This window comes from Pholis gunnellus (assembly GCF_910591455.1).
Source record: "Pholis gunnellus genome assembly, chromosome: 16".
In the NCBI taxonomy this organism is placed as follows: Eukaryota; Metazoa; Chordata; class Actinopteri; order Perciformes; family Pholidae; genus Pholis; species Pholis gunnellus.
The window spans coordinates 19620220-19646287 of NC_136543.1; the positions used below are offsets into that span (position 1 = coordinate 19620220).

Genomic DNA, 26068 nt, shown 5'->3' on the forward strand with positions numbered 1-26068 from the left:
CATATTGCGCAATAACATCCAGCAGAACAGAAGAATAGTGCGTGATGCCCAAACGTTGCACATTCAACTTAATTAAAACCACACATCCCGGAACTTTAAGTGATGCTTGACGGCTTCACAGTTACTATTACAGGGAGGAACTGTGTGAAGAAGGACGCTGAGCAGATGAAACACAGTGGGAGGGTGTGCAGCTTGTACAACGATGTGCTTCATGCCTGCAGAGGATACGTGGTCAGTCACTCCACCCTCCTAAATGCTTTCCTTGGAATACTATCTAGTGTGAAACAGGATGTGTTTGAGTGCACCCCCCCCAGACAGATTTTAGTGTGTTGCCTCAGGGGAACAATGTGCCACGAGGGTACTGAAACACCAAGGTGTTTCTCTGGTACATTAGATTAGAGGAATAAGAAAAACAAGCAACACATGCATTTAGTTAAAGCTGTAGTGTTAATATTGTGACGTCCCTTGTGGCTGCTTCCCTGCAGGTTTGGAGGTGGGCGTGGCAGAAGGTCATCAGCAGAGTGGAAACACCCGAGCTCATCAGCAACACATGGGCCCTGTGTGCCAGCGCACTCTGTTATAAACCTGCTTTAGTCTCATTATTGTTTGTTTCTACACTACACACACGCTTTCCACTCATGCGCTCACGTACAATGCTGAACTTACTGTTCCACACGCCACTGTTAGACTCTGTGTCATTCAACAGACAAGAATTCTCTTATAAGAAAGCAGGAAGCACACATTTTGAATGTGTCATTTACCTTTTTCGTGCACTGACACACATGCAAACAAACACAAACACACACGTTACTCTGCCGACTGACCCCTGACCTCATGTTCCTTGCTCTCATAATATGTTCCTGTGTCTATTTCTGTAACTATCAGTAAAGTAAGAACGATGAGTACGGTCATAATTATCATCTCCACACTAAAGCAGGATATTGCCTAAACATAGGTGGTCTAACTGGACAAAGTTGAATTATGTTACAAAACGTAAATTAGATTTAGGCAACAAAACAAACTAGGTTTTCGTAAAAACATGTTTGGGCTTAAAACAACTATGTACAGTAAACCACAAGAACACTTTGGGACGCGCAGGGTTGAACACCAGTCAGTCAAAAGTCCTGAGTTTGTTTGACACATCGATACTTGATACCACGTCTCCAACTCTGACCATTGGTGACGTGAAGGCGTTTAATCCGTGTGTCCACCGCGTAAAAGGATCCTAATTGATTTTCAATTGGAGTTGTTGTCGTTCGTACCGTCACCATTAAGTGACAATACTGGGCTGAACAAAAGCTCATTTGGGCACAAATGAACAATTAGTCTTTAATGATGCACAGTCATAGTTTTGATGGTCGACTATTCTGTACATGATGTACTGCAGAAAGTATCGCTGCGCAGAAACAACTCTGCTGAGTCACAGCAGGTACATGCACATCAGATTGTTACATATGTGCTGCGTAATTAAAAGACACATGATCCTACTGGGATCAGACAGCATTGTTGTATTTGAAATCCCTTCTTAAAACGTTCTTTTTGATACAAATATCATGTTAATATTTAAGGGGAGACATGCCATGTTTTTATTGATAACATGTTTTATAAATCAGGCTCTGAATGATATGTGAACAAACTCTCAAAGGAGAAATATACTGTCGCAAATAGACAAGGTAGTAAAATAAACACTTAAATGTGTATTTTGTATGTTTTCTTTCCACTTGTTACGTGTCCTGTTGTGTCTCTCTCCCTCTGCCCCCCCCTCAGTGTCCTCTCGGTGCTGCCAGCTGCAGCGGGTGATTGAACTCGGCTGCGCTCAATCACCGATTAGTGCCAAGCTGGTTAATTAAAAGGAGATCCACACAGAGAACCCCGGCTAGCCCGCTTACCCTGCTGCCAGTGAGCCAAGTGGCAGCCCACAAGCTGTGTGTAGCAGCGTTCGTTGTTAATAAATCATTTTGTTAAGTCATCTGTTGCTCAAATGACAATGTGACTACATTAAAGGTGTTGCTGATAAGCTGTGCTACGCAATAAGGCTTTTGAAATGTTGTTTTTAGTTGATATTCATCAAATCTCACCTTAGGCTGGTAAAGTAACACAAACTAAGAGAGCTGCCATGAAAACAAACTTTAAAAAAAATGCAGACCTCAAAGAACCAATGAAAGTCAAAGGAGTTCTGTGCTTTTTACTGAAGTACAAACATACAGGACTCTGGTTGTTTGACCAGATTTCATTTCAGAGAGCAGAACATTATATCTAATTTACTTAAACACAGTTATAAATAGTCCCGTTCACATGTCCACTCCCTTTTACATAGAGAACCAATGTGTTTCTACATGAGTTACTAATCCAGATCAATGTCCTAACTTCACCCTTTCAAAAGCATAATTACAACTATAATAAAGGGATTGCCCTCTAATCCTGTAATTTAGATGAAACGGAGACGTAATGGATCAGTCTTCCCCACTAATTGAGCCTTTGCCAACATTAAAATGATTATAGCGCTGTGACTGTTCATCGATACAATACAGACGTCAGAAACTGCGTTTGACAGTCTGACGGTGGTTTGACAGTCTGATTGGAGCGGTGTGTGTGTGTAATATGTCCATGAAGTGTATGAAGGAAACCCCAGCACTGCAAAAAAAAAAGCCTACAGCACAAGGATGTGTATTTGATTGCTTTTTGTTGACAAGCCCTTTTTGAATTATGATACTGTACTAAAATAATAAATAATAATAATAATAATAAACTGGTTGACTGGTGCTTTTATTCTCTCTAGATTGTTTTTGTATCAAGTCCTCGTACTTACATACTTACGTATCTTATGGTTTGGGTGATTTTCGGCGGATAAAACCACTTGGTCAGATGGTCAAGGTTAAACAAACAGCCAAACAGGATGCAAACAGTGGTGTTCAGTTAAGTCAAAGGTTTTGTGCTTTAATCTTTAGTTCTATTTATTTTCCTTAATTAGTCAATTAAAGTGACGCTGCATATTTCCCTAGTAAATCATTCCTAAATTGCAAGCTAGGACAACAAAGCTGAGCAAAGCTAGATAAAAATAAACGTCATTATGTACGTACAAGTAGGTGAACAATTAGAGAGGTGGCTTACTTGCGGCACCCCTTGCTCGAACAACACCCATCTTTGAACTTTGTCTTCATTTTGATCTCCACTACACACATGTAACGTTTCGTGACTGCACATCTTTACAGTCGTGGCATTACTGTGTGGTGACACAAGAAATATAAACACCTGGCAAAGAACTCAAAACCACTTTGTGGTAGTTCCCGGTACAGAAGGTGTTTCCTAGACCACGTGGTTCTCAACTGGTCTGGCTGCGGAACCCACCGTCACCCCTTGATGACAAGCAGTGAACCCAAATCGAGGAACATTTTCAACGTCTCAAATTTATTTAATGAAAATAACCTGTTCTATGCTGTGAAATAGCGGGTGTTTACAAGGCATTAACGGCAAATACTGTTAAGGAGTGTGAATAGACGGCACTCCGCTGCATAAAAAATCCCCTTCAACATAAAAGCAACAGATTTTTTTTTCTTCTTTCAGGCAAAGGCCCACGACCTACTGAAAATGGGTCCGCGATCCACTTTTGGGTCACGACCCACCAGTTGAGAATCACTGTCCTAGACCACACACAGACTCACAAGGTATTGCTGTTGTGGTAATAATTTGCAGGTACGGCGGACGTTTAGCGTTACAGGGTATCTGCACAGTAATTGTTTTTGACACTATGGCTGATAACAGCGAGAGAAACTGTTCTTGTGTCGGGTTGTTTTGCCGACCAGAGGGGAGACGTTAGGTTGTGTCCAGGGTGTGAAGGGTTGTTTCCTGCCCATTTCCTGACTCTGGAGTTGCCTGGGTCCTGAACATCCCACATAGTTAGAGTGGACCCCCATGGAAATGGATTAGAGTGGTGTCAATGTCAGACTGAAGATGTGTGTAACAAGTTGACTATTCTGTCTGATATCAGGCGAACTGTGTGGAGGTGTATACGTCCTGAATGGAGGGCAGGTTGGCACCAATGATTTTTTTTTCTGCAGTCCTGTCTGTTGTGGTCTGTTCTTGTCCTGTTTGGTGGACAATCCAAAGCAGACGGTGGTGGATGTGAAAAAAAAAGCACATCGCATGACAGCTGTGTAGAACTGGATCAACAGGTTGAAATTCCTGAGCAGGAACAGGGAGTTCCTCCTCTGCTGGGCCTTTTTTGACGACGGAGTCGATGTTGAACGCCCCTTTTAGGTCTGGTTTGGGTAAGACAGTTGTTTTACAGAAGTCTTTCATTGCCAGTTGCGAGAAACTAAATACACCCTACGGTGTATACAACGCATTCACAAAGCGGATGAGCTACAAGCAGCTCAAGCCTTGCATATCAAACATCGGGTCCAACCTGTTAACACTCCGACAGTGTTAACTGTACATCTGTGTTATGTACACAACTGCTATGTAAAAGGTAGGTACTGATGCGACATATCTTTGGAAAGCTAAGATTCTTGTGATTCGATTTATGCAAACCATTTCAACATACAATCACAACAGCAGGTACAATCAACGCCTATGTCAGACCACCAACAAACAAACAACTCACCTCGTAGTAATCCACCCATTGATAATATTCCGACATAAATGGTCTTGTTACATTGCCAAAAGTCCAGTAATATTTAGTCCAAAACCCATTATTACATCAATAAACACCCACGGACTGGCTGTTGCATCATTTCAAATTAGCCGGCAGATATGCCTAATTATTTATATATTTTCCAAAGTAACTCCAGTTCGCATGTAAACATTGCTGGTCTCTGGGTCTCAAAATGGCGGCTGCACTCTGACCTTTGGATTGACACCTCGCTTGAGCCCAATAGGAGCTTCCACGTCCTGTCCACAGCCTAGAATAGCCAACGAGAGTCCGCGTTGAAGGAAAGTGCCTGCCCCTCTGCTTTCGTGTAAAGACCGAGCCAATTGCAACCGATCGTTCTGATGACTGACGCTTCGTATAGCCAGTGAAATTTCGAAAATAATGATATACAGCTTCAGGGGTTAGATTTAAAGCCACAACACGGAAGTCACCTGCGTAACAGAGAGTCAGGTCCCTGCGTCCGTGCGTAAAATGCAAAGTGTGGTTCTGGAGAGTTTTGGAGACTTTAGGAAAGTGAATAATGGTGAAATAACTTATAGATAACTATATTTAGACATAAATAAGCTTTAGTTTGAAATATAGGGTACGTGTCTTGCCCAAAGACACATCCTCATTCGATTTACACCAATGGCCTTTAAGTAAATCTACAATTTACACATAATTCATAGTAAATCCGTTTTATACTTGACAGCCCCATTCACTTTTGTGCACTTTTGTTCGAGACTGTTTCTCATATTTTGGGTCTCTTTGCTCTGATTAAGGGAAATTTTACAGCAAACAATTTCAGACAACAGCGTGCTTTCAACAGTTTGCTAAAAGCCATTTCATGTCCCCGTGCATGAAGTCGGCTCCCTGCAGAAATTAATTTCCAAGTTTGGTGTTGAAGAACTTGGCTGGCCCTGACCTCAACCCCGTCCAACACCTTTGGGCTGAACCGGATCGCCGAGTGTGATCCAGACCTTATCACCCAACGTTGTCTGTTGTTTTTGTGGATGATTCGTGCTTTTGGTTTCGATCTTTTATAACCTGACTCATAAAGTGTTTGCTAGCAATGTTGTTGTTTTTACAGTTTTAGATCTTTTGAAAATGTTATCCCTTTGATATTTTGAATATTATGTTTAAAGTTGGTCCAATACATCTTCAGTCATCAAAGATTATTGCTACCTCTTGCCTTACCTTTTGCCTCAAAAAATCCCTGGATGGTTTACACGTGGTCTGGAAAAGATCGGCATGGCTTTAGACCACAGGATTCATGTGAGTTAATTCATTAAGAGTTGTTTACTGTGAAGATGGAGGTTTATTTTGAAAAGATGGTATGCATGTAACGAGTTGCTGGACTGTTGTCGGAAAAAATGCATAAAAAATGTATTTTTTTGTGAGATAACATACGAAGGGTTGTTGATTGTTCCTTGCACCAGGCTTAAAACTGCAGACTTTGCCTCTGTGGTTATGTCACGTGACCTTTTGAAACTGACACACCTGACATGTTTAGACGAGCCCTCTTTCGGTTCTGTCTAATCCTCCACTTTCATATTATGTAATATTATGTAATATTTTATATATTTTTCTTTTATCTTTTACTGAAAGTCCTTGTGCGACGCCTGTTTGAGTACAATACATTTCTTATTTACTGTTCTATTGTTACACCCACTGCTGGAATTCCTCTTTAAAATGTCTTCTTTCAGTTTTCTATTGAAAGTGATGGTGCCGAGTAGGTCAAGTGGATGGTCTGCCATGTTAGTTTGAAAAAAATAGTTATTAATTTACACAAAAACCATAGGAATGTATTTGTATTTAACATCATCAGGTAGTAGCTTTGTGCAACTGATAAAAGAGATGTCTTTCTGAAGGTTGTTGAACAGAATCTTTGTGAAACCACCCTGCAGAGTAAGATTTATTACAGCTATGTATCTTTGTGATTGCAGTTGTGACAGGCAGCAGCAGCTGCAGAGTCCCACGGTGCTTTATTCTTGTGCCCTTGGTGATTGTAAATACATATGGACGCGGCGTGTCACAAAACAAATCACTTACACATACGGATGACTAAGTTCTACATCATTTGTCCAAGAGTTTGATGGTATCAGTCCATGTTACACCCAGATACAAGCTTTGAGGAAGACCTGGTGATCTCTTGGCCTCACTTTGTCCTTGATAAACACTAATCAGCATGAGAGATTTTTAAATACATTTATATGATGTTCGAAGCTACATTTTTCTGTTTTAAAAGGTTTATTCTCTGGACCGAGTCTTTATTCTGCAGAGCCATGTGGTTTAGAAAGACGTCCTGGTTTTGAATTCATTGTTTCATCCATCTCATTGAAAACATTTACAAAAAGCCCAAAGCTGCTGAAACGTGATTTGTCTGATCAGAACCTTATTGATATCTACAGATTTTTTTTTAAAGAAATTGACATTCATACTCCCACTTTTTTAAAATCAAAATACAAACTCCAAACATGAAATTAACAATGGATATTCATGCTTTCGTGCGCTTTGGTAGAGCTGTTTTATCTTCCCTCTTGTGACACTAAGATATAACAATCTTTAGGCTGTCATGCTCCCCAGAGGATGAACTCTTTCTCTTTTCGACACTTCATGAACTTTTACCTACGTCAGAACAGAGCTTGTATTTTAAGTCTCAAAATTGGTAAGACGACAACAAATCACAAGTGTGGCTTTTTTCCCACCAATGACTTTAGACTTCAGTCATGAACATTGCAGCCCAGCAGAGGTTGGACTTCTTCTGTTGTGTTCCTTTATGATTACTGTACTGCAAATGGCAATTTCAGCCACTCATCAGATAAAGTAGAGAACCTTCACCAGCATAAAACATTGACCTGATGTGCACAACAATGCATCAATAAGTACAATTCAATATAAATATATCAAATTTAATATACATTATTTTCTGAAAGGGACATTCTGCTTTTGATACTTAAAATAAACTTTGATGCCAACACTGTTTATTGAGCAAAACCTAACTTGTACTTGGAACACTGTGGTATTTCTACTTTTACTTAAATACAATATCTGAGTACTTCTTCCACCTCTGCTCCGAACACACAGGAGATACAGAAACAACATGACTGCTGCAAGAGGGCCACCCATTTACTTTGCTATTCTTTGATTAATTGCTGTTCATTGGCGTTGTACTTGGAATGTTAATTGACAGCTTTTACGTAGCCTATGTATGCTGAGGTCACCTGTAGAGCCGCCCTCTAAAGTCAGTTATGAAACAAGAGTGCTGCACTTAAATACTGACACTCAACCAGACAACACCAAGACACAAGGACGGAAGGAAGGAAGGATGGCGGATTACAAAAATATGCCCTCGTAAGTACAACTATTTGTTTTTATTTAGATTTCATTTAATATGTAACTTATTTATATTTCAATAATACAAATAAAAATCTATTTCCAGTTGTTATCAATCAATGTCTATTCGATTAAAGATAATGTGAATCTAAGCCTTTTCATGTACGCAAGGTGCTCTTATATTTGGCCACTAAATTAATAATATAACCTGCGGACCAGGGACTACAGACAAAAATGAGCTTTCTAGCTAACTCTGGTGGAAACTGAAATGTTGATTAATGTGCACGGTCCCTGTTAAACAAATACAAATAATTATTTAAGCAGAAAATGTGAAAATATATTTTGAGTCATCAGTTTTTCCCTATTTATCAAGCAGTATACACACATATAATTAGTTAAATATAAAGACATATAATGCAGTTTTAAGCAGATTTTCAACAATTATTTTTTCAATTTCTTCAGAGAAATATTTTATATAATTACAGCTGTGTTATATCCCATTTTATTAATGATTTGTTTCTCATATCTGCTTACAACTATAGTGTGTTATACACATTTGTTACATCTATCTATCCTTGGTGTCTTTCTTTAGGAAGCCGTGGGATACCTGCCGAGAGGTTCCCGCCGTTGAAGATGAACACACGCCATGGAAGATGATCAAACTACTAAAGATCATCTCCCTGTGTGTCGTAGCTGTGTTTGTGTTTGGATTGGCCCTATGTAGCAAGGTTTGCTATCATTCATACATTTTGTTACATATACATGAATTTGCATATGTGATGCATTTTGAAGAGCAAGTTGACAGAAAGAGCTGTGGGAATATAGATTTAATTTAGGTGTAATAAGTGCTCATATCACAGTATTAACTAACCAATTAAATGATTATCACTTTTTTTTAAACTGTTCTAGGTTTCATTCCTCCTTCTCATCACCTTGTCCAACGAAGGCACAAAAACCCTCCCAGATGAGATGAGACCCGTTGCTCTGCTTTGTATCGGCTGCGCCCTCATAAGTTCCAGCGTCTTGCTATTTCTCAAAAGCGTCTGGAAGGCATGCTACAAAACATCAAAGCTGCCAAGAAAGTCGACGATAGCCCTGGTAAGACGAGAGTCAACAGGACGTTGGGTGGTGCCAAAAGCAGAGCCCAGCAGGTAACCTGGCTCTTCTTTACCGTGTTGTTTAACTTCATGATCTTCTTTCTCTTCAGGTTCTGTTCTTTGAGTTCCTGGTGGCTATGGGTGCAGCGATTCTCACCATCGTGGCAATGCCCCACTTGGACATCGTGACCAACGTGACGATACTGAACAGTGTAGCCGTCTTCTCTGCGCTGCTACAGGTGATCACCCAGTGCACCGCCAAAGAAAAGAACCGCTTCCTGCTGCCTTCCATCACCGCCTTCCTCCTCATTTTGCTCGGTTACGTCCTGTTCCTCTTCTTATACATCATGAAGGATCCCACTGATATCAAGACGATCATTTGGGTGGGTCTGGCTGTTGGTGGTTCCTTCTTGATGTCTTTTAACTGGTGGGAGAACTACTTCAGACTGATCAGCGGGAATAGCAGCTCCGTCTTCCTCAAAGTGCTGTGCAGAGACGTGAAAACATGCCAGAACATGCTGCACATCCTCTCCAGCCTGCTCAGGATTGCGGTGACTGCCGGTGTGCTCGGAGCCTACGTCCCTCTGGCCAAATTGGACTGGGACATCGTGACCTCCATCCCGAGCCGTGAGACAAAAATTATAGCCATCATCATCGGGGTCCAGCTGATCTCCTCCGTACTCTGCCACTGGTTTTCTCTGGTGGCCTGCAAGATGCACGCCCTGCGACGATGCTTCATCCTGCCTTTGTACCTGGCCTCACTGGCCGTCATGGTTCTCTTCATTGTCCCTGTTATCGTTTACTATCAAGACTACAGAATAAGTCTGAACGGGACTGCAATCAGCTTCACAGGCTACTGCAATGAAGTTGTTGATGGAAGAAACCAAAGCCTGAACGGCAGCGTGTTCCCACATCTGGTTTTGGATGTTACACACACTCTGTGCTTTCTGGACATGGCCAAGTTAACTGACATTGGCTTGCTGACAGGTAAGAATGTAAATCCTGGTACAATGCATTTTGGCACATATAACACTCAAAAATAGGGTTATTGTAGGTCCTTGGGGCCATTACGTATTCAACAAGAAGTATTACCGGTTAAACTTGCATGGCTATTTTGTTATTTAGTGCTGCATTTTTCTGGATACACAAAAAAAAACGTCATATGGTAGAGATCAAGGTACTTTTCAGTATCCAAAGGTGGAATTTTCCTCAAATGTGTTTGTTAATCTTCCTCCAGGTTCAGCAGTGTCTTGGTGGCTCAGTCTTGTGTTGGCCACCCTCCATCTGTGGTACCTCAACGTGTCTCGTATCCAGAGGACCCAAGACCTGTTCGTCAGGAGGCTGTTTGAGGGTGCCTTTATTGAGCAGTCCCTTCTCCTCAACACCCGATTCGACATCCAGACGAAAAACAGGAGGAAGAAGTAAGTGTGTGTAGGAGTCATCTAACGCATGGTTGTTGATTGTTCGAGGAGTGTTTGGAATTGGGCTGCAACTTTAGGTTGGTTAGTTCATGCTTTCAAGTTAGAGTTACATTGTCTCTTCTCCAAACAAAACTATGTTTCTCACATTTGCAAATCTTGTAATGTTTAGTAACAGGTCATCTGATACCACGATGCTGTATCTGTGTGCGACCATGTGGCACGAAACCTACGATGAGATGATGAACATCATCATCTCCATATTCAGGTGAGTTTGTTTTTTTCCATTCCATTCCTCTAACTCTATCTCTTTTGATTCCCTGATGTGAATTAGTTGTTTGGATCTAAGGGAGTTGTGAACATAGGGTGTGCTAGAGAAAGCAAGAATCCAGTCTCTTGCTTTGCACTTCAATATTTTAACTACAAAGACAATTTTAGCCTCGCATTTCAGTTGAGGAAATGCTACATGACGTGGGAAGACAAAAAAAACCTAGTTTCTCAATGTGTTGCTGGATTTTATTTCCCTAAGAGTTTGTGTCCTTAGCGCAGACAGTTGTACTCTTAACAACGTTCCTATTTTTGTTTCTCTGAACACTGCAGACTGGACAAGTACAGACCAAAGATAGACCCAAAGTACAACGATGTCACCTTTGAATCGCACATCTACTTTGACGACGCATTCATACATGTTGAAGGGAGTCAGGGGAATCACCTCAACAAATATGCAGAGAACCTCGTGACAATCCTCACAGAAGTTTATAGGTAAGAACCATGTTTAGAGATGGCCTACAGTTACTGTGCAATTTAGTGTTATGCATACAAAATGTGTCCAGTACAATTTACTATCAAAGTTCTCTCACTCTGCATCATCAGCATCTTCACAAACATCGATGACAAGTTCCTCAAACAGAATCAGCAGATCCCTGTGCAGAAGATCATAAAGACGCCGTACGGAGGTCGTCTGGTGGTCACCATGCCTCATGGGAACGTTATCATAGTTCACTTCAAGGACAAGGAACTCATCCGCCACAAGAAAAGATGGTCTCAGGTAGGAAAATAATGTCTATACATTTACATGTACCATTACAGCTCACGTTGGGTCACATTCACGCTCAACAGCGGTTGAAAATTAGTTTTGTTTGTTCTTGTTTTCCAGGTCATGTATCTTTACTATCTTCTGGGCTGGAAACTCATGACCAAATATTACGCACGCTTGAAGAAGGGAGAGGACAAGGCTGAGCTGACAGCGGAGCTTCAGGTAAGATGAGAGTAAAACCTTTTCAGATTTTTTTTTCATGCGCTCCAACCATAGTATTTCTAAATGAGTCCTAAATGTAAAACAAAACAAACTGTGCCTGTTCCTCCAGAGAGAGAAGCACAACACCTACATCCTGGCTTTAGATGGCGACACAGACTTCCAACCGGCTGCTGTGATGCTGCTCATCGACCGTTTAAAAATGTACCCACGTGTAGGGGCAGTGTGTGGCAGGATTCACCCCACCGGATCAGGTGTGCACATTGTACAATAATTACATTAAACTAGGAGAAGGCAGGAAAAAAACAACCAAACACAACATTAAACAACTGTCCAATCATATCAACAAAGAGCTCTAAGATCCACCACTGAAGCTGAACGGGTTGTGAACTGTTGAGATTTACAATACCTCTGTATTTCAATTACAGGTCCCACAGTGTGGTTCCAGAAGTTTGAATATGCTGTCAGTCATTGGCTGCAGAAGACAGCGGAGCACGTGATCGGCTGTGTGCTTTGCAGCCCCGGTTGCTTCAGTCTGTTCAGAGCAGAGGCGCTGATGGACGACAACGTGATGAAGAGATACTCCACCAAGTCCACGGAGGCGAGCCACTACATCCAGTATGACCAAGGTGAGGATGTTGTTTGGTAGGACTTCCTGTCTCTCACTCAGTCAGTCGGTCTCCTCCTCTCACATATGAATGCATTTTTTGTTCGCTGCAGGTGAGGACCGCTGGCTGTGCACTCTGCTGCTGAAGCAGGGATGGAGGGTGGAGTACAACGCAGCAGCTGATGCTTACACCAATGCACCTGAGGACTTCAAAGAACTCTACAACCAGGTGAGTGCTGTAGCTGATCGTAAACTGTTCCAAGATTTGACAAACTCAGATACTCAGTAACTGTATATCCGAAGCATCCATGAATATCGATCTTGTTGGTTAAAAGTTATCATTAAACCAAAGATCACACAAGTCAGGCTGATGATTATTTGCCAACTTCAGCGTCGGCGATGGGGACCGTCCACATTGGCCAACGTGGCGGATCTGCTAGGCTCCACCGGCATAATTTCCAAGAGAAACCCCTCCATATCCAAACCGTTCATGTTCTACCAGCTCTTCGCCATCACCTCAGCCATTCTGGCCCCTGCCACAATCTGCCTGTTGATTGCAGGTTGGTGTTTTGTGTTTGTAGACACAATTTATTTTCAGATCAACCGACTTTTTTAAGAATGTTTAAATTTTGTTCAAATAAATGCAAAAATAAAAATCTGTATGTGCTTCCTTTTGTGGTCTCCAGGTAGCTTGACATTCGTCTTAACAATAGATTCCAACACTGCGCTGGTCATCGCTGTGGTGCCTCCCGTCATCTACTTGGTTCTTTGCTTTAAACTCAAATCGGACACTCAGATACGTATTGCTGGGATCTTGAGTATCATATACGCATTCCTCATGTTGGTGGTGACGATGTCCATTATCGGTGAGTAATATTCAAACAGGTATAACTTTATAGAAACACGTGCAGCGACTTTATTTGGACTTTGTAAAACATTTTTTCAGAAGAGCTGCTAACTCAACATGCCCTTATCTTTCTTCAGGCTCTATGGTGAAGGACAAAACCATCCTGACACCCAGCAGCATTTTCGTCATCTCCATGGCCTTGATTTACATCATCACTGCGATAATGCATCCTCAGGAAGTCCAACTGGTGTTCCACGGCTTTCTCTACATCCTCTGCATCCCCAGCGCCTACCTCCTGCTCACTATCTATTCCATGGTCAACATGAACAATGTGTCCTGGGGTACACGGGAGTCAAAACCTAGCTCTGGAGCTGCAACACCAGATCCCGTCGCCATGCAAACAAACACCCAGAGAGGTAGATACCAGGTTGAAACCAAAAAATAAAAAAGAGTTTTCTGTCAAGTCACTCACAGTGCAACACGAGACCAGTATTACTGTTTGTGCTGACTGAACTTAAGCTGATCTTCACCCTTGCAGTAAAAAGCACCTTCCAACGGTTCTTCTCGTGGTGCAAATGTTGCAAAAAATCCAACCAGAGAGCTGGAGGAGTGCAGCTCCCTGTCAACCAGGAGATCCTGATCACAGAGTCCCAACAGCCTGAACTCCAGCCCCAAAACACGAATGTGGGGGACGAAAGCATCCCAGAGGAACAGACGTAAGTCCTAAAGGTGGAACGTTGATTGAAATGTAATGTGCCAGTGTCACAAAGTGTGAGATGATACTAATACATGTTATGATTGTGTTACAGGCAACCAGAGCTTTTTTTCGACTCAACTATCCAATGTAAGTTTAAATAGTTTTGCAATAATCAATCAATCGTGATATTTTATTTTTTGCAAAAAGATTCCAGCTCTGTTGAAAATGTAATGTCCTCTAATACCCTCTTGTCTTGCTCTTCCGTCCAGGTTTTGTCACACAACTACAGAATATATCCACTGACATGCAGCTGCAGGAGGACTCGCTCAACAAGGTGTGTATGTCTCGTTTTATCAGGTCAGCGTGATCAACTGCCACTGAATCACATTGTCACAATCATGCTCACCATATTCTGTTTCATAATGCAGGTGAAAACTCTTAAGTTGCATTTAAATATGTACAAATAATTGATTGAAAGGGTTTCTCTGCAGGAGGAGGAGGAGTTCTTTATAGAGCTTCAGAGGAAGTACCTGGAACCTCTGCAGGACGACAAGGAGAGACAGAAAATTATTAGCAATGACCTGCGAGAGCTGAGGAACAGGGTAGGTGTGGGGAGCTACACATCTACAATAACAGGAAACCACTGTGCAATTTATGTTAAATGAATCTTATCCTTCTCTTTTACACACAGATAAACTTTGCCTTCTTCATCATGAATGCCCTGTGGCTGGTGGCGACGTTTACCCTGCAGCTCTTCGGGGCCTCCTTCTCCATCAAGCTCCCCAAGGTCAACCTCGAGCTTGAGTCCACCGGGGAAGACGTAATAATTGATCCCATTGCCTTCATGTTCATTTTTGGATTTGCGACATCGGTTGTGATCCAGTTCCTTACGATGTTCTACCACAGGTGACCACTTGCACGAAATGACTTTGTTTTTCATCAACAGGGTTTTATTTGTAATGATGTTTACATGTTGGCCAGTCAATCTTCTTTTTCCTCAATCAAAATTGTTCTTTCTTGTTCTGTCATCCAGAATCTACACTCTGATCCATTATGTGGCCTTTTTGGACACAGAGCCCAAAGAGCAAAAGCCTGAACCATTATACCTGGAAGGCAAAAAGGTATTTACAACTACTGTTTTACTTTAACTACTGCTTAGTGTTGCCTCTTTTACTCTGTACAGTAATAATATTATTCATTATGTATTCTTTCTTTATTGCAAATGTACAAAGTATTAAATAATTAATACTATGATACATCTCATTTGTATTCTTAGCATTCTTTTGTATTCTTAAAATAGATATTAATCATGACAAAGGACAATATGATGAGGATTGCTACATAAACAGCTAACAGAAAAGAACATTTCATTGCCCTACAAGTAATTTTCTTTACATAAGGATGCAAGCAGAAACTGAATGTACTGACAAAAGTCCAACCACACCCTCCTGCTAAATCCTGCAACTGTCCTGAACTAGAACACAAAGCTTTGCCAGAAGTGTCCCAGGTGTGGTGCAATTTAATTGAGCTGATGTTCCCTTTATCTCCACCCAGGACAAATCTGTAACCCGCTCCGACTCCATCTCCGACTCCATCTCCGACTCCATCTCTGACACCATCACCGAGGTGGACTCTGAATATGAAGAAAGTGACGATGAGTTCTTTGACAATGGTCATGGGACGATGGTGTAAACACAGATTCTGTGTCACTTTTGAGCACTTTACATTACACACTGTATGTGAGATTTCACCAAAAATGTATTTATAATTTAATTCTAAAATTAAGTTTTATTGAACCAGCTTGTCAGAAAGTGCTTTGCAGAAAACAAATGATGAATGTTCTTGATGAGATAGTATACAAAATTGTGTTTGTGAGTACGTGTGTTGTGTGCAAATGAAAATGCAGGTCATTCATTACATGTCACATTATGATGGCCATCTATGAAGGAACTGTATTGTTTTGATGTACTGTATATCTTAGTGTTTAATGTGAAATGGAATGAATGAAGTTTAGACGAAACGGCATTTCTTTAAATGGTGAAAAAAGTGAGAGAAATCTGGTCAGATGTTGGGAAAATGATGGTCCTAAATCAGGGAATCCTTAACAGACGCCAAAGAGATGTACTGAAAAAAGAGATTATTTGACAAAACTGTCTGATATTCTGTTAGAGCATGAGCTGCTGAATTGTGTGATCAGAAAAGCACACAGTATAAAAATAAAGTTTTTATTATCTGTTAATTTATTTTTGAGTGAAGAGTGAGAAAGATGTACCCATGATTTATGCTCTGTAATGATACCTTTTAATGCAACGATCAGTCTGCTAGAGACTGTTCTGCTTTTATTTGTTCTTGGTTTTAATAAAGCACACTGTGAAAAAGTTGTAAATGACTTTTGGCTGTTATTGTTCCATTTTTCAAACTTCATACATGTCTCTATGGTCTAAAACAGTCTAAGAACATCAGTCAACATGATCAAAAGTCTGAAACTTTTGCAGATGACACTGAGAGCACCCAGAGAAATATTCTGAGTATAATAGTTACATTTTCTGTTTCACAACTGAGAACACGACACTAGAATAAAGCTAATCTGAGTATAAAGAAAGAAAACAAACACACTCCGTCTCCTATTCGTTGTCTACGGAGCAGCGTCACGCTCGACTGGAATGACTGTAGTTGATAACATAGAATGTTAATTAAGTTTCCACGTCCCCTTGTTCAGCTGCCTCAGGCTGAGTATTATCTTTTATCGTTCTTTATCGAAAGACATATTTTTTGGCGAAAAACACGAGCAAAAGTTAAACACCTTTAAGTACAGGTGTAGCTCCTGAACTGCATTACTGTGTATGACTACGCCTGGAACAAGACGTGTAGTCATTATTCAGAAGAACACACAAAACATATAATTACCACCCCTCACACACCCGAGTCTACTTGTTTGAGCATGAATGGCCCTAATGGGTAGTCAGAATTAGTTTAATTAAACTATTAGTGGGTTTTGTCTGTTGCGATTTGCAAGTAGGACATTCAAAGACACGCTCACATTCAAACCCCATACACTCGTGTGTTGCTGACAACTTTTCCACTCGTACACGGCCGGTCCTTAATATTTGACAAAGGCAAGAGATGGCAAAACATTCCATCTTAGCTGAGAAAAGGATGGACCACAGAGGCCTGAAAGCTCGGCTTCTTCTCATGCGATCTATTTGCAACAGTACTAGCCATGGAACAGCACCAGGTATTCAATGGCAACATAGGAAGAAACCCCACAACAATGTTGTTCTGTATTCATATTGGTAAATAAATGTTTTGCAATTGGAAAAACAAAAAGTGATATGACATAATACGGTTTTAGAAGACACTTTTCCAGAGACCCCCCCCAAAATGTTGCTTTGGAAGCTTTCAGGGGGTCTCAAGAGTCAACTCCTCTGTTTACAAAAAGAAGTCTGATTGTATAGAAGTCTTTAAGAAAATTACCCTACTTCTCATTTGTAACAAGTTTCAAGTCTTCTTTTAAAACAGCGTGACGTTCATTTTGTAAATGATGGTCCATTCAGAGTCGAATAGACCATAAAGCAGGATACCTTGTGATTGACAGGCCGCTACCGCTACAAGAGCCGGACACAGCGTCTCTACGTCCCTCGCTTGGCGGTCGTAATATGGTCACTTGTTGAAAAAAATCAAGGTGGCGACGACCAAAGCACTGGACTCCTGGCTTCAAAGCGGCAGTCCACAAACCAATGAGAGACGTCACCGTGACTTCGGCCACTTCTTACAGTCTATGGTCATAAGTGATGATTTAAAGGAATTAATTTTGTCGATACATTTCATATTTATAGGAAATCCTTCTTATTGTGCCTTAATCATAATGTACTGTATATACTGTACATATATATGTGTGTGTTGGTGGAGTGTTGATCTCTTCATAGTGGCACTTTCTCAAGGCATACTTCATAAAGGGTTAAAAAGTATAACTAAGGGCTTTATGAATAGCTTCAGCGTGTTAAGTATGCGTGCACACACAAGGAATGTGACTTTGACCTTTTTCTTCATCTCTCACAATGTACTTAAACATAAATAGAAATACATATGGTACTGGTGTTGGTTAATGGTTGACAGACTATTATTAATCATTGGGAATGATTAATAAAATCATGTGTTGTGCTTTTTAGATGGCTTGGGTTCTCTTATGATCATTTCTTTGGCTGGTTTGTATCCTCCTGAGGCTTAATTTGCTTTGCCTTTTTTATATTTTTGAAGAAAAAAGAACTCAGATGCAGAGTTTCACCAAAACCTATTTACTGACAACACAACATTTACAACTATGTACCTTTGTTTGGATTGTTGGTCTGGAGGAGTCCTTAATAAATTACTTTTTTACCAGCACGCAGCCTATTATTGAATAATGACCTATTATTAAGTGAGGACTAGCGCATGACCTTTCAGATTTGGTTATATAACAACTGTGTAACCTCCAGAAAAGCCTGGAAACCGGTTTAGTCTGTTTGTTTTGTGTGCGGTCCAATCCTCATACACAAACCTACGGTCAGAGTTTCTGGTTTGGATTGATCATGTGATTTATTTTTTCATGACTAACATCTCTCAAGCCTCTCAAGAAATATGACTCCAATCAGCCACATGCTGACCAAATGACCAAAAGCAAGATTCTGGAAGGGCCCGCCTCTCATCACTTTGTTTGTCCAATTAAATTGGACACACACATGTCCAGCATAATGTGCTCTACCAAAAAGCCACTGAACCATATAAGTCCGGCAGACAAAATTTGCGCCATTTAGTATTTTTTGAAAAACACATTTTGGACATCTCCTAAACTGTAGGTCTGACTGCTACCACATTTTCTGTGGTTCCTCGTTGGACCAAGCTTATTAAAAGTCACCAAAAGCTTGTTGATATCTTATTTACTTTTCAAGCTATCAACAAATAGATGTTGTGCGTTTAAAACAATTTGGAAATCACTTATTCATAACCTGCGCATGGCCTTGCCCAAATTTGACACATCTCCTCAAATGCCAAGAATTCTGAATGGCGTGACTTACTTTGAGTGTGCAATTACTTAAAGGTTGCACAACTTGTGATGATGAAGAGGAAACATAGGCTGAACCCATGGCAACATGCTCGCAAGGACAATGTAAACATGCTGGTATCAAGTAGGTGTATCTTACTCCATACTCCATTCTATGGGTTGAATGATGTGTATTGTCACTTTTAAAATCTTCCAGGGTCTTGCTACACGAGACTCGAGGTAACTGTGTTCCTAATGTTTGAAGAGGAGCGAGGTGGAGATGGGTTGGTCATTGTAAATCCAGATGCAGCACTTGAGCTCTGTCAATAGTTCCACAGCAACGCTGCACAACCAGAAAGGTGTAATTACATGGTTTTAAATGACTTTTATATAACAGCATTGTAAAAGTAGTGACAGGAACATTCAGCAAACCCTGTAAAGGTGATGGTTAAGACATACGTACTGTAAGTGAGTCTTATGTAGATTATAATCGAAAGATGACCTAAAGAAAAACCTGTAGAACGGCCCTGCCTGTAATTATAAGAACAGAAAACAAATGCTTCAATTTAATTATCATCTTCCCACTAAACAAGCAGTTGAGAGTGTCAGTTAACTGGTGCATAGAGGTAGTACTCAGCATTTAAAGCGCTATATTTAAAACAGGAGTGGCCACACTTTTTTGATTGTGGGCCCCATACACAGAAATATGATGAGTCACAGGCCAAACAATAATAATAAATGTAGTTTTCAACCATTTAAAAAAAAAAACTCACCGCTGGTCCAGTTTGGCCACCCCAGTTTTAGAAGCTCAATGTCATTTACATTAAGTTATGACTTCGCAGTGACCAATTTCATGACTTTTTCTACTCGCTGTCTGAACCATCTGTGTCTGAACGCTACTTTTCAAAAGGACAAACTTAGTTTTGCGTGCTTGAATGTTATTGAAACATAAATCACAACAGGCTCTGACTGTCATGCCCAGGTGTTTTTGATGTTTTACATAATGTGCAAGCTGACAAAACATACAGTACAATGACACAACTAGAAAGAGACTTAAACTAGAAAGAGACTTAAAACTAAAATAATGATTTCCTGTTCAATGCCAATAATTAAAAATGTAATTGAATCAATGTATTTGAAACAGACAAATCACATCTTAGTTCATCAATGCCATCTTGTGGTGTGTCACTGATTCAACATACAACAGTTGAACAATTAAATAAAAGGTTGCATAAAGCTCTGGCCTTTACCACCAGGAAGATGAAATGTTTGGTTGTAAATGTGGGAAAAAGAAACAAATGTAGGGAAGGCATTGACCCTATTTATATTTTAATTTCCCACCTTAGCTGGGATAAAAAACATGAAAGATAGATTGACAGCGGCCTTTGCACGTAGGAATATAGCAAAAACTTGAGCGATGACCAACATTTCCTCCGTCAAGTCAAAGTTCAAATTTGTCCGAACAAAAATTAAAGTACCAGAACACACAGACATACAGTTCTTACTGCATTTAATTGCAAACATATATGGTGTGCTAACATGAGAGAGTTGCTGTAAGTTTACCATGAGACAAACTCAGTCTCAATGGATTTAATGGATCTTCTGTGATCACTTAAGACAGCAGTAGGAGACAGCAGGCATTACTTGTAATAACATTCTTGGACACAAGTTGTTTGATCATAACATCTTTATTGTTTAAGTGTACTGAGGAATTAAACATTACTGGATGGAAAAATGAAATTTCACTTTATGAAAGTGTTGTGCTGATACAAAGACACAGAAGGGAAGAGTTACAGAGTGCAGACTGAGAGCAGTATCAGAATGAAACCAGTAGCAGAGACTTGATTTTGTGCTTTAATGAGTTTCTGTCAGATGTTCTTTCTGCTCCACCAGTCACTCACTCACACATTGTTTCACTTCCCTTTCAGAAGCCTCTCATGCATATCAGCACAGAGAGAATCATCATACAGAATGATGACCAAGTCCCTGTTGGAGTCAGTCACAGCATTTCCATAGAGAGCCACTTTGCATCAGCAGCACCATGCTCCAGTGCTCTGGGAGAGTTTATAGTCCTGAGAGTTGAACACTGGATGACTGACAGCTGTCCTTCATCACAACAGAAGACACAGAAATCCTCCTCATCAAAAACATGACTTTGATCTGCGTCCTCATCTGGACTCTCCTCTGCTGCTGCTTCACAGGTAAAGTCCAGAGAATCAAACTCCTCTCCTCTGTGAACATCCGTCCCTCTGAAATGAAGCCGACTAAACCGTGACGCTGCTTTATGTTTTTGTCTCTGTGTCCTCAGAGTCCAGAGGCCAGGTCACAGTGACTCAGTCTGGAGCAGTGAGCTCTGCTCTGGGAGGCTCCGTCTCCATCACATGTAGGACCAGTCAGGATATTTATACCTCCAACTATTTAGCCTGGTACCAACAGAGAGATGGAGAAACTCCTAAACTGCTCATTCAGCAGACTAGCACTCGAGCATCAGGGATTCCAGGTCGTTTTACAGGCAGTGGATCAAACTCAGACTTCACTCTGACCATCAGTGGAGTCCAGACTGAAGATGCAGCAGTTTACTACTGTCAGAGTGGTCATCACATCAACAGTCAATGGGTGTTCACACAGTGAAAAAGCGTCGTACAAAAACCTCTGAACAGAAACTGAACTGACTGCTGCAGCTGGAAGCTACTGCAGAGACTGATACACTTCACTGAAGACACACACACACACACACACACACACACAAAACTGGAAAATGGTCCCCACCAGTGCAACGACACACACCGCAAAACCACCTCTCACCACTAGGTCACACACAAAGTCGGAAAAAAATCAACTCTGCGGGGTCCATTTTTTTTCCTTCAAATAAACTGCACCAGGCATGTCAGCAGGCTGTTTTCTATTGATTGCAATGCTTGTGCCTGTGGGGAACAGGGGTCGGTCCCCACGGCAAAAATTGGTCCCCACGGGGAGAGTGTTATGTCAGGTGTCGGACCCCACCAGGATAGAAAAACACGCACGCACACAAACAAACATTCATGATTTCATGACTTTTTGGAACAATACATTGACTTTCATTCATTTTCTGTGAATTGCCTTAACCATTACTACAACCAGCCCAATCTTAACCCTTATTCTAACCTCAATCCAAGTCTTCAGTTTAAAATGTAATGTTTTACATGATGCAGAAGGGCCTTTTGTCCTCATAAGGAATGCAAGTACCCACAATGTGACTGTGTAATCAGATTTATGTCCCCATAAGATCTGCAAAAGCACAGTGACACACACACTCCAGTAGTTGGTTATCTGGTCTATACAGACCACTCATAGTTACTGTGGATTAATGTTGATACATACAGTATATAATACAGATATAGTTATAAAAATGAATTAGTTATGAACTTGTTTCTCCACCACTCTCAGCATTTAGCATTGAAACATGTGTTTCTTCCTCAGAGAAGTCCTTTAACATCTCAGGTATCTGTTCATTCACACCATCAGAAAATCAGCCTGTATGCTGATGACATCATTACCTGCCACTAACTCTTCATTTTACTTTCTATCCTTTTTTTCATCTGATCACAAGATACAGCAGGTTTTTTGGCTACTCTCCGCTTTTTAAATGTGCAGGAAATATTTTGCATTGTTTGTAAACCACATTTCATCAAACTGAGATAAAGCAGTTAAAAGACAAGCATTGTGTTTATGTCAAATAAATTACAGATCATTTGGAAATCAGGAAGCACGTTTCCGTATAACTGACCTGATAAACATAGTACATTTTTAGTGTCTTAGATGATATCGAGAAATTATATAATACAACACAATTCAGTAGAGAACACATCACTGAGCAGTATTTATTTTTAAAATCATCATCTTAATTATAAACTCCAAGTTATCTGATGCTAAAACAAAGTCAGTCTCTTTGGATTAAATAGATCTACATTTAAATGTAAGACAGTCAAATACAACAGCAGTTATAGTTTTATATTATGTGGACACAGATGATTTGATGAACAGGTCTTTAGTATTTTAAAAGAATAATAGTTTCACTACAAGCAGTGAAAAACGAGCATGTGTTGATCCTTCAGACAGACAGGAGGAGACAGAGACTATCCTAATCTCTCTTTTATGTCTTTTGGTGAAGATTTACTGGTTCATTAAAACATTATTACACAGAAGAACTAAAATAAAATGTATCTTATATAACGTTATGCAGATGATACGCTGCTTTTTATTTCTACTCCTGAAATGCCCTATTATTTAGATTTTGAATCCAGATGTTGAACATTTCTTGAAAGAATTGAACAACACATGAACATAACATGGATCTTCTTGAAGGTTAAATATTAGTATTAAGAGAGAGCTTTGTGACTCACAATTGGAATTTTCTTACCATGTGTATTGTTACAGACGTTAATGAATATAGTTTAAACTGTAACGACAATAGAAGAATATCCAGTCATAAAACTATTTGAAAGTAATCTAAACATAATTGCACTTGTTACTTTTTTGAATTTTGTGCATTAATCTGACTAATGTTCCTTGTTTATAATAAATGTATAAGAAAGAAAGTCAAAAGACACGTCACTTTTATAATAAGCATGATGCAATCTTTATTATTTTAAAATGTGTAAACCATCAATACAAGCAAGAAGAAGTTAATGTTGGAACATGTGATGAGAGAAAGAGAACCAGAGAGAGTTACAGAGTACAGACTGAGAGCATCAGAGTGAAACCAGCAGCAGAATTCCAGTGAGTCAGGTCAGGACTGGGAACACTGGTCTCTGATCAGTGTCTCTGAGAGCAGAGGCTGGGAGCCCTGGGTGGCCTCACAGGTCACAGAGACCACCTTCCTCCACTGGTCTGCAGGGAGCCTCAGGGTGCTGCTCCAGCTGTAGTGGCCGTCCTTCTCCAGCACCCCGGGGCTCCTGCTCTCCTCCCCGCTGCTGCTGCTGCTGCCGTCCACCTTCCAGGCCAGACTCCAGTCTGAGGGGAAGCCCTTGTTGGCCAGGCACATGAGCGTGGCCTTCCCCTGCTGCAGCTCCTCACTGGAGGGAGGCAGCACCGTCAGGGTGGGACGGACATCACCTAGGAGACACCAATCAGCTTAGAGGACAGGGACCACACAGCTGTCAATCAAACACCAGACACTTGGACACCTTTACTGTGAGAGAGGTGATTTTCTCCTTTAAGGAGTTTCTGTCAGATGTTCTTTCTGCTCCACCAGTCACTCACTCACACATTGTTTCACTTCCCTTTAAGAAGCCTCTCATGCATATCAGCACAGAGAGAATCATCATACAGAATGAGCTGAAATACATCAAACTACACTGGAGATAAAACATCAACATGTGGACAAATATTAAATCTTTATCATCAAAAACATTAACTAAACATTATTTTAAAATATTTAGTGGAAACATTTACAAGTACAGAACATGAAGTAACTTCAATCAAACGTTCTTCATGCGGATGTCAGTCATCATTAAAAACTGTTCAAAGATTTTAACAATTTCGAAACAATATTTGACACAATGAAGAGGTTTTGCACATTTTCAAATACGTATCTTTATCTTCACTCTGTTCAATTTTATTTGAATCATTCTGATTCTGAATTTGTTTTAAAACAGTTTTAATTGAGGTAGAAATGAACCCAAACTTTTAAAACATTTCTAGAAGTTTTATCTGTTTTACTTTTCCAGCTGTTTGAGTTTCAGTAGGAGAGGAATAAGTAAACACATGTTTAGTAAAGCTGCTCTGAGTTAGTCTCCATGATGAAGGAGGAGAAATAAACACATGAATCCTAAAAGTGTACGATTAAAACAAGATATATTCATCTGCCTCAAACATCCAAAAACTACATTTAAAACATTACTTTAGAATAATTAATTTAGTATTATTGTGCAGAAACTTACTTCCAACGTTCAGTCTGGTTCCTCCACCAAAAGTCAACCACAGTGATACAAAGTCATTGAGCCGCCGTACAAAAACCTCTCACTGTAGAGAGACACGCTCTCTGACTTTGACAGACTGAACTAAACCTACAAACACTCAAGATCTAACTTTACCATTGAAGATGTAAGTTATGATTTAATCGCCAGTTTAAAGTTTTACTTTCCTAAAAATTAGTTTTTTTAATTTCTGTTGCTGAACTGAACTTTGTCTCTTCGTGCAACATAACTGTCGAGAAAGTCGTCCATCAAAATTAAAAGACAACTATTTGTTTCTACATTGTTGAATATAAAAGAATACAAAGACCAATGACTTCTGAAATAAATAAATATTCAAACATTTGACTTACTTCCAACATCCAGTCTGGTTCCTCCACCGAACGTGTACCACAGTGATACAAAGTCATTGAGCCGCCGTACAAAAACCTCTCACTGTAGAGAGACACGCTCTCTGACTTTGACACAAACAAACTCAACCAACACATTCACAGTTTACACAGTTTATGTTATAACTGGTTAAAATTATTAAAACGGATTCAGAAATCATACATATGTATTTAACAATTTATTTGTGAAATGTTAGACATCTATGAGAAATATTAACTTGACTTTCAGTAAAACCAATTGATGATTGATGAAGATATTCCTAAAGAAAATCCTGCCAAATGTAAATAAATGTTATGAACTCATGTTTCTTTAATACTCTGATTAATTAAAACCAATATTTTTGTTTAAATTCGTCCCACAGTGATGTTGATGTGTGTTGTAGTGAATTAGGGAGATTAACAAAACATTCCAGAAGAAAATGTTTCCATCAAACTCAAACCAAAGACTCTTATAAATGAGCGCTGACACATTCCTGATCAATACTCTGATGAAGTGATTGATCCATTGATAAACAGCATCATCACAGTAATCCAAGTCCCTGTTGGAGTCAGTCACAGCATTTCCATAGAGAGCCACTTTGCATCAGCAGCACCATGCTCCAGTGCTCTGGGAGAGTTTATAGTCCTGAGAGTTGAACACTGGATGACTGACAGCTGTCCTTCATCACAACAGAAGACACAGAAATCCTCCTCATCAAAAACATGACTTTGATCTGCGTCCTCATCTGGACTCTCCTCTGCTGCTGCTTCACAGGTAAAGTCCAGAGAATCAAACTCCTCTCCTCTGTGAACATCCGTCCCTCTGAAATGAAGCCGAC

At 40.2% G+C, this 26068-nt stretch overlaps 1 protein-coding gene and 1 gene segment (V, D, J or C); one reads left to right on the forward strand and one right to left on the reverse strand.

The window, feature by feature from the left end:
* Positions 1 to 102: 102 nt before the first annotated feature.
* LOC306708478 (chitin synthase chs-2-like) lies at positions 103 to 15035 on the forward strand (the record flags this gene model as incomplete). The annotated part of the gene is made up of 22 exons (XM_079176321.1): positions 103 to 231; positions 486 to 559; positions 8559 to 8694; positions 8876 to 9064; positions 9174 to 10050; positions 10301 to 10484; positions 10654 to 10749; positions 11082 to 11243; positions 11355 to 11529; positions 11638 to 11739; positions 11849 to 11990; positions 12165 to 12365; positions 12457 to 12572; positions 12735 to 12907; positions 13034 to 13209; positions 13328 to 13606; positions 13729 to 13906; positions 14000 to 14034; positions 14157 to 14221; positions 14379 to 14489; positions 14579 to 14793; positions 14921 to 15035. 22 exons carry the CDS (start codon positions 103 to 105, stop codon positions 15033 to 15035), a joined length of 3930 nt encoding a protein of 1309 aa, XP_079032447.1.
* Positions 15036 to 23507: 8472 nt separating this feature from the next.
* On the reverse strand, positions 23508 to 25291 carry LOC306708767 (Ig kappa-b4 chain C region-like). The segment is given in 2 exons: positions 25215 to 25291; positions 23508 to 24001 (listed from the first exon to the last, which is right to left on the reverse strand).
* Between the last annotated feature and the right edge of the window lie 777 nt (positions 25292 to 26068).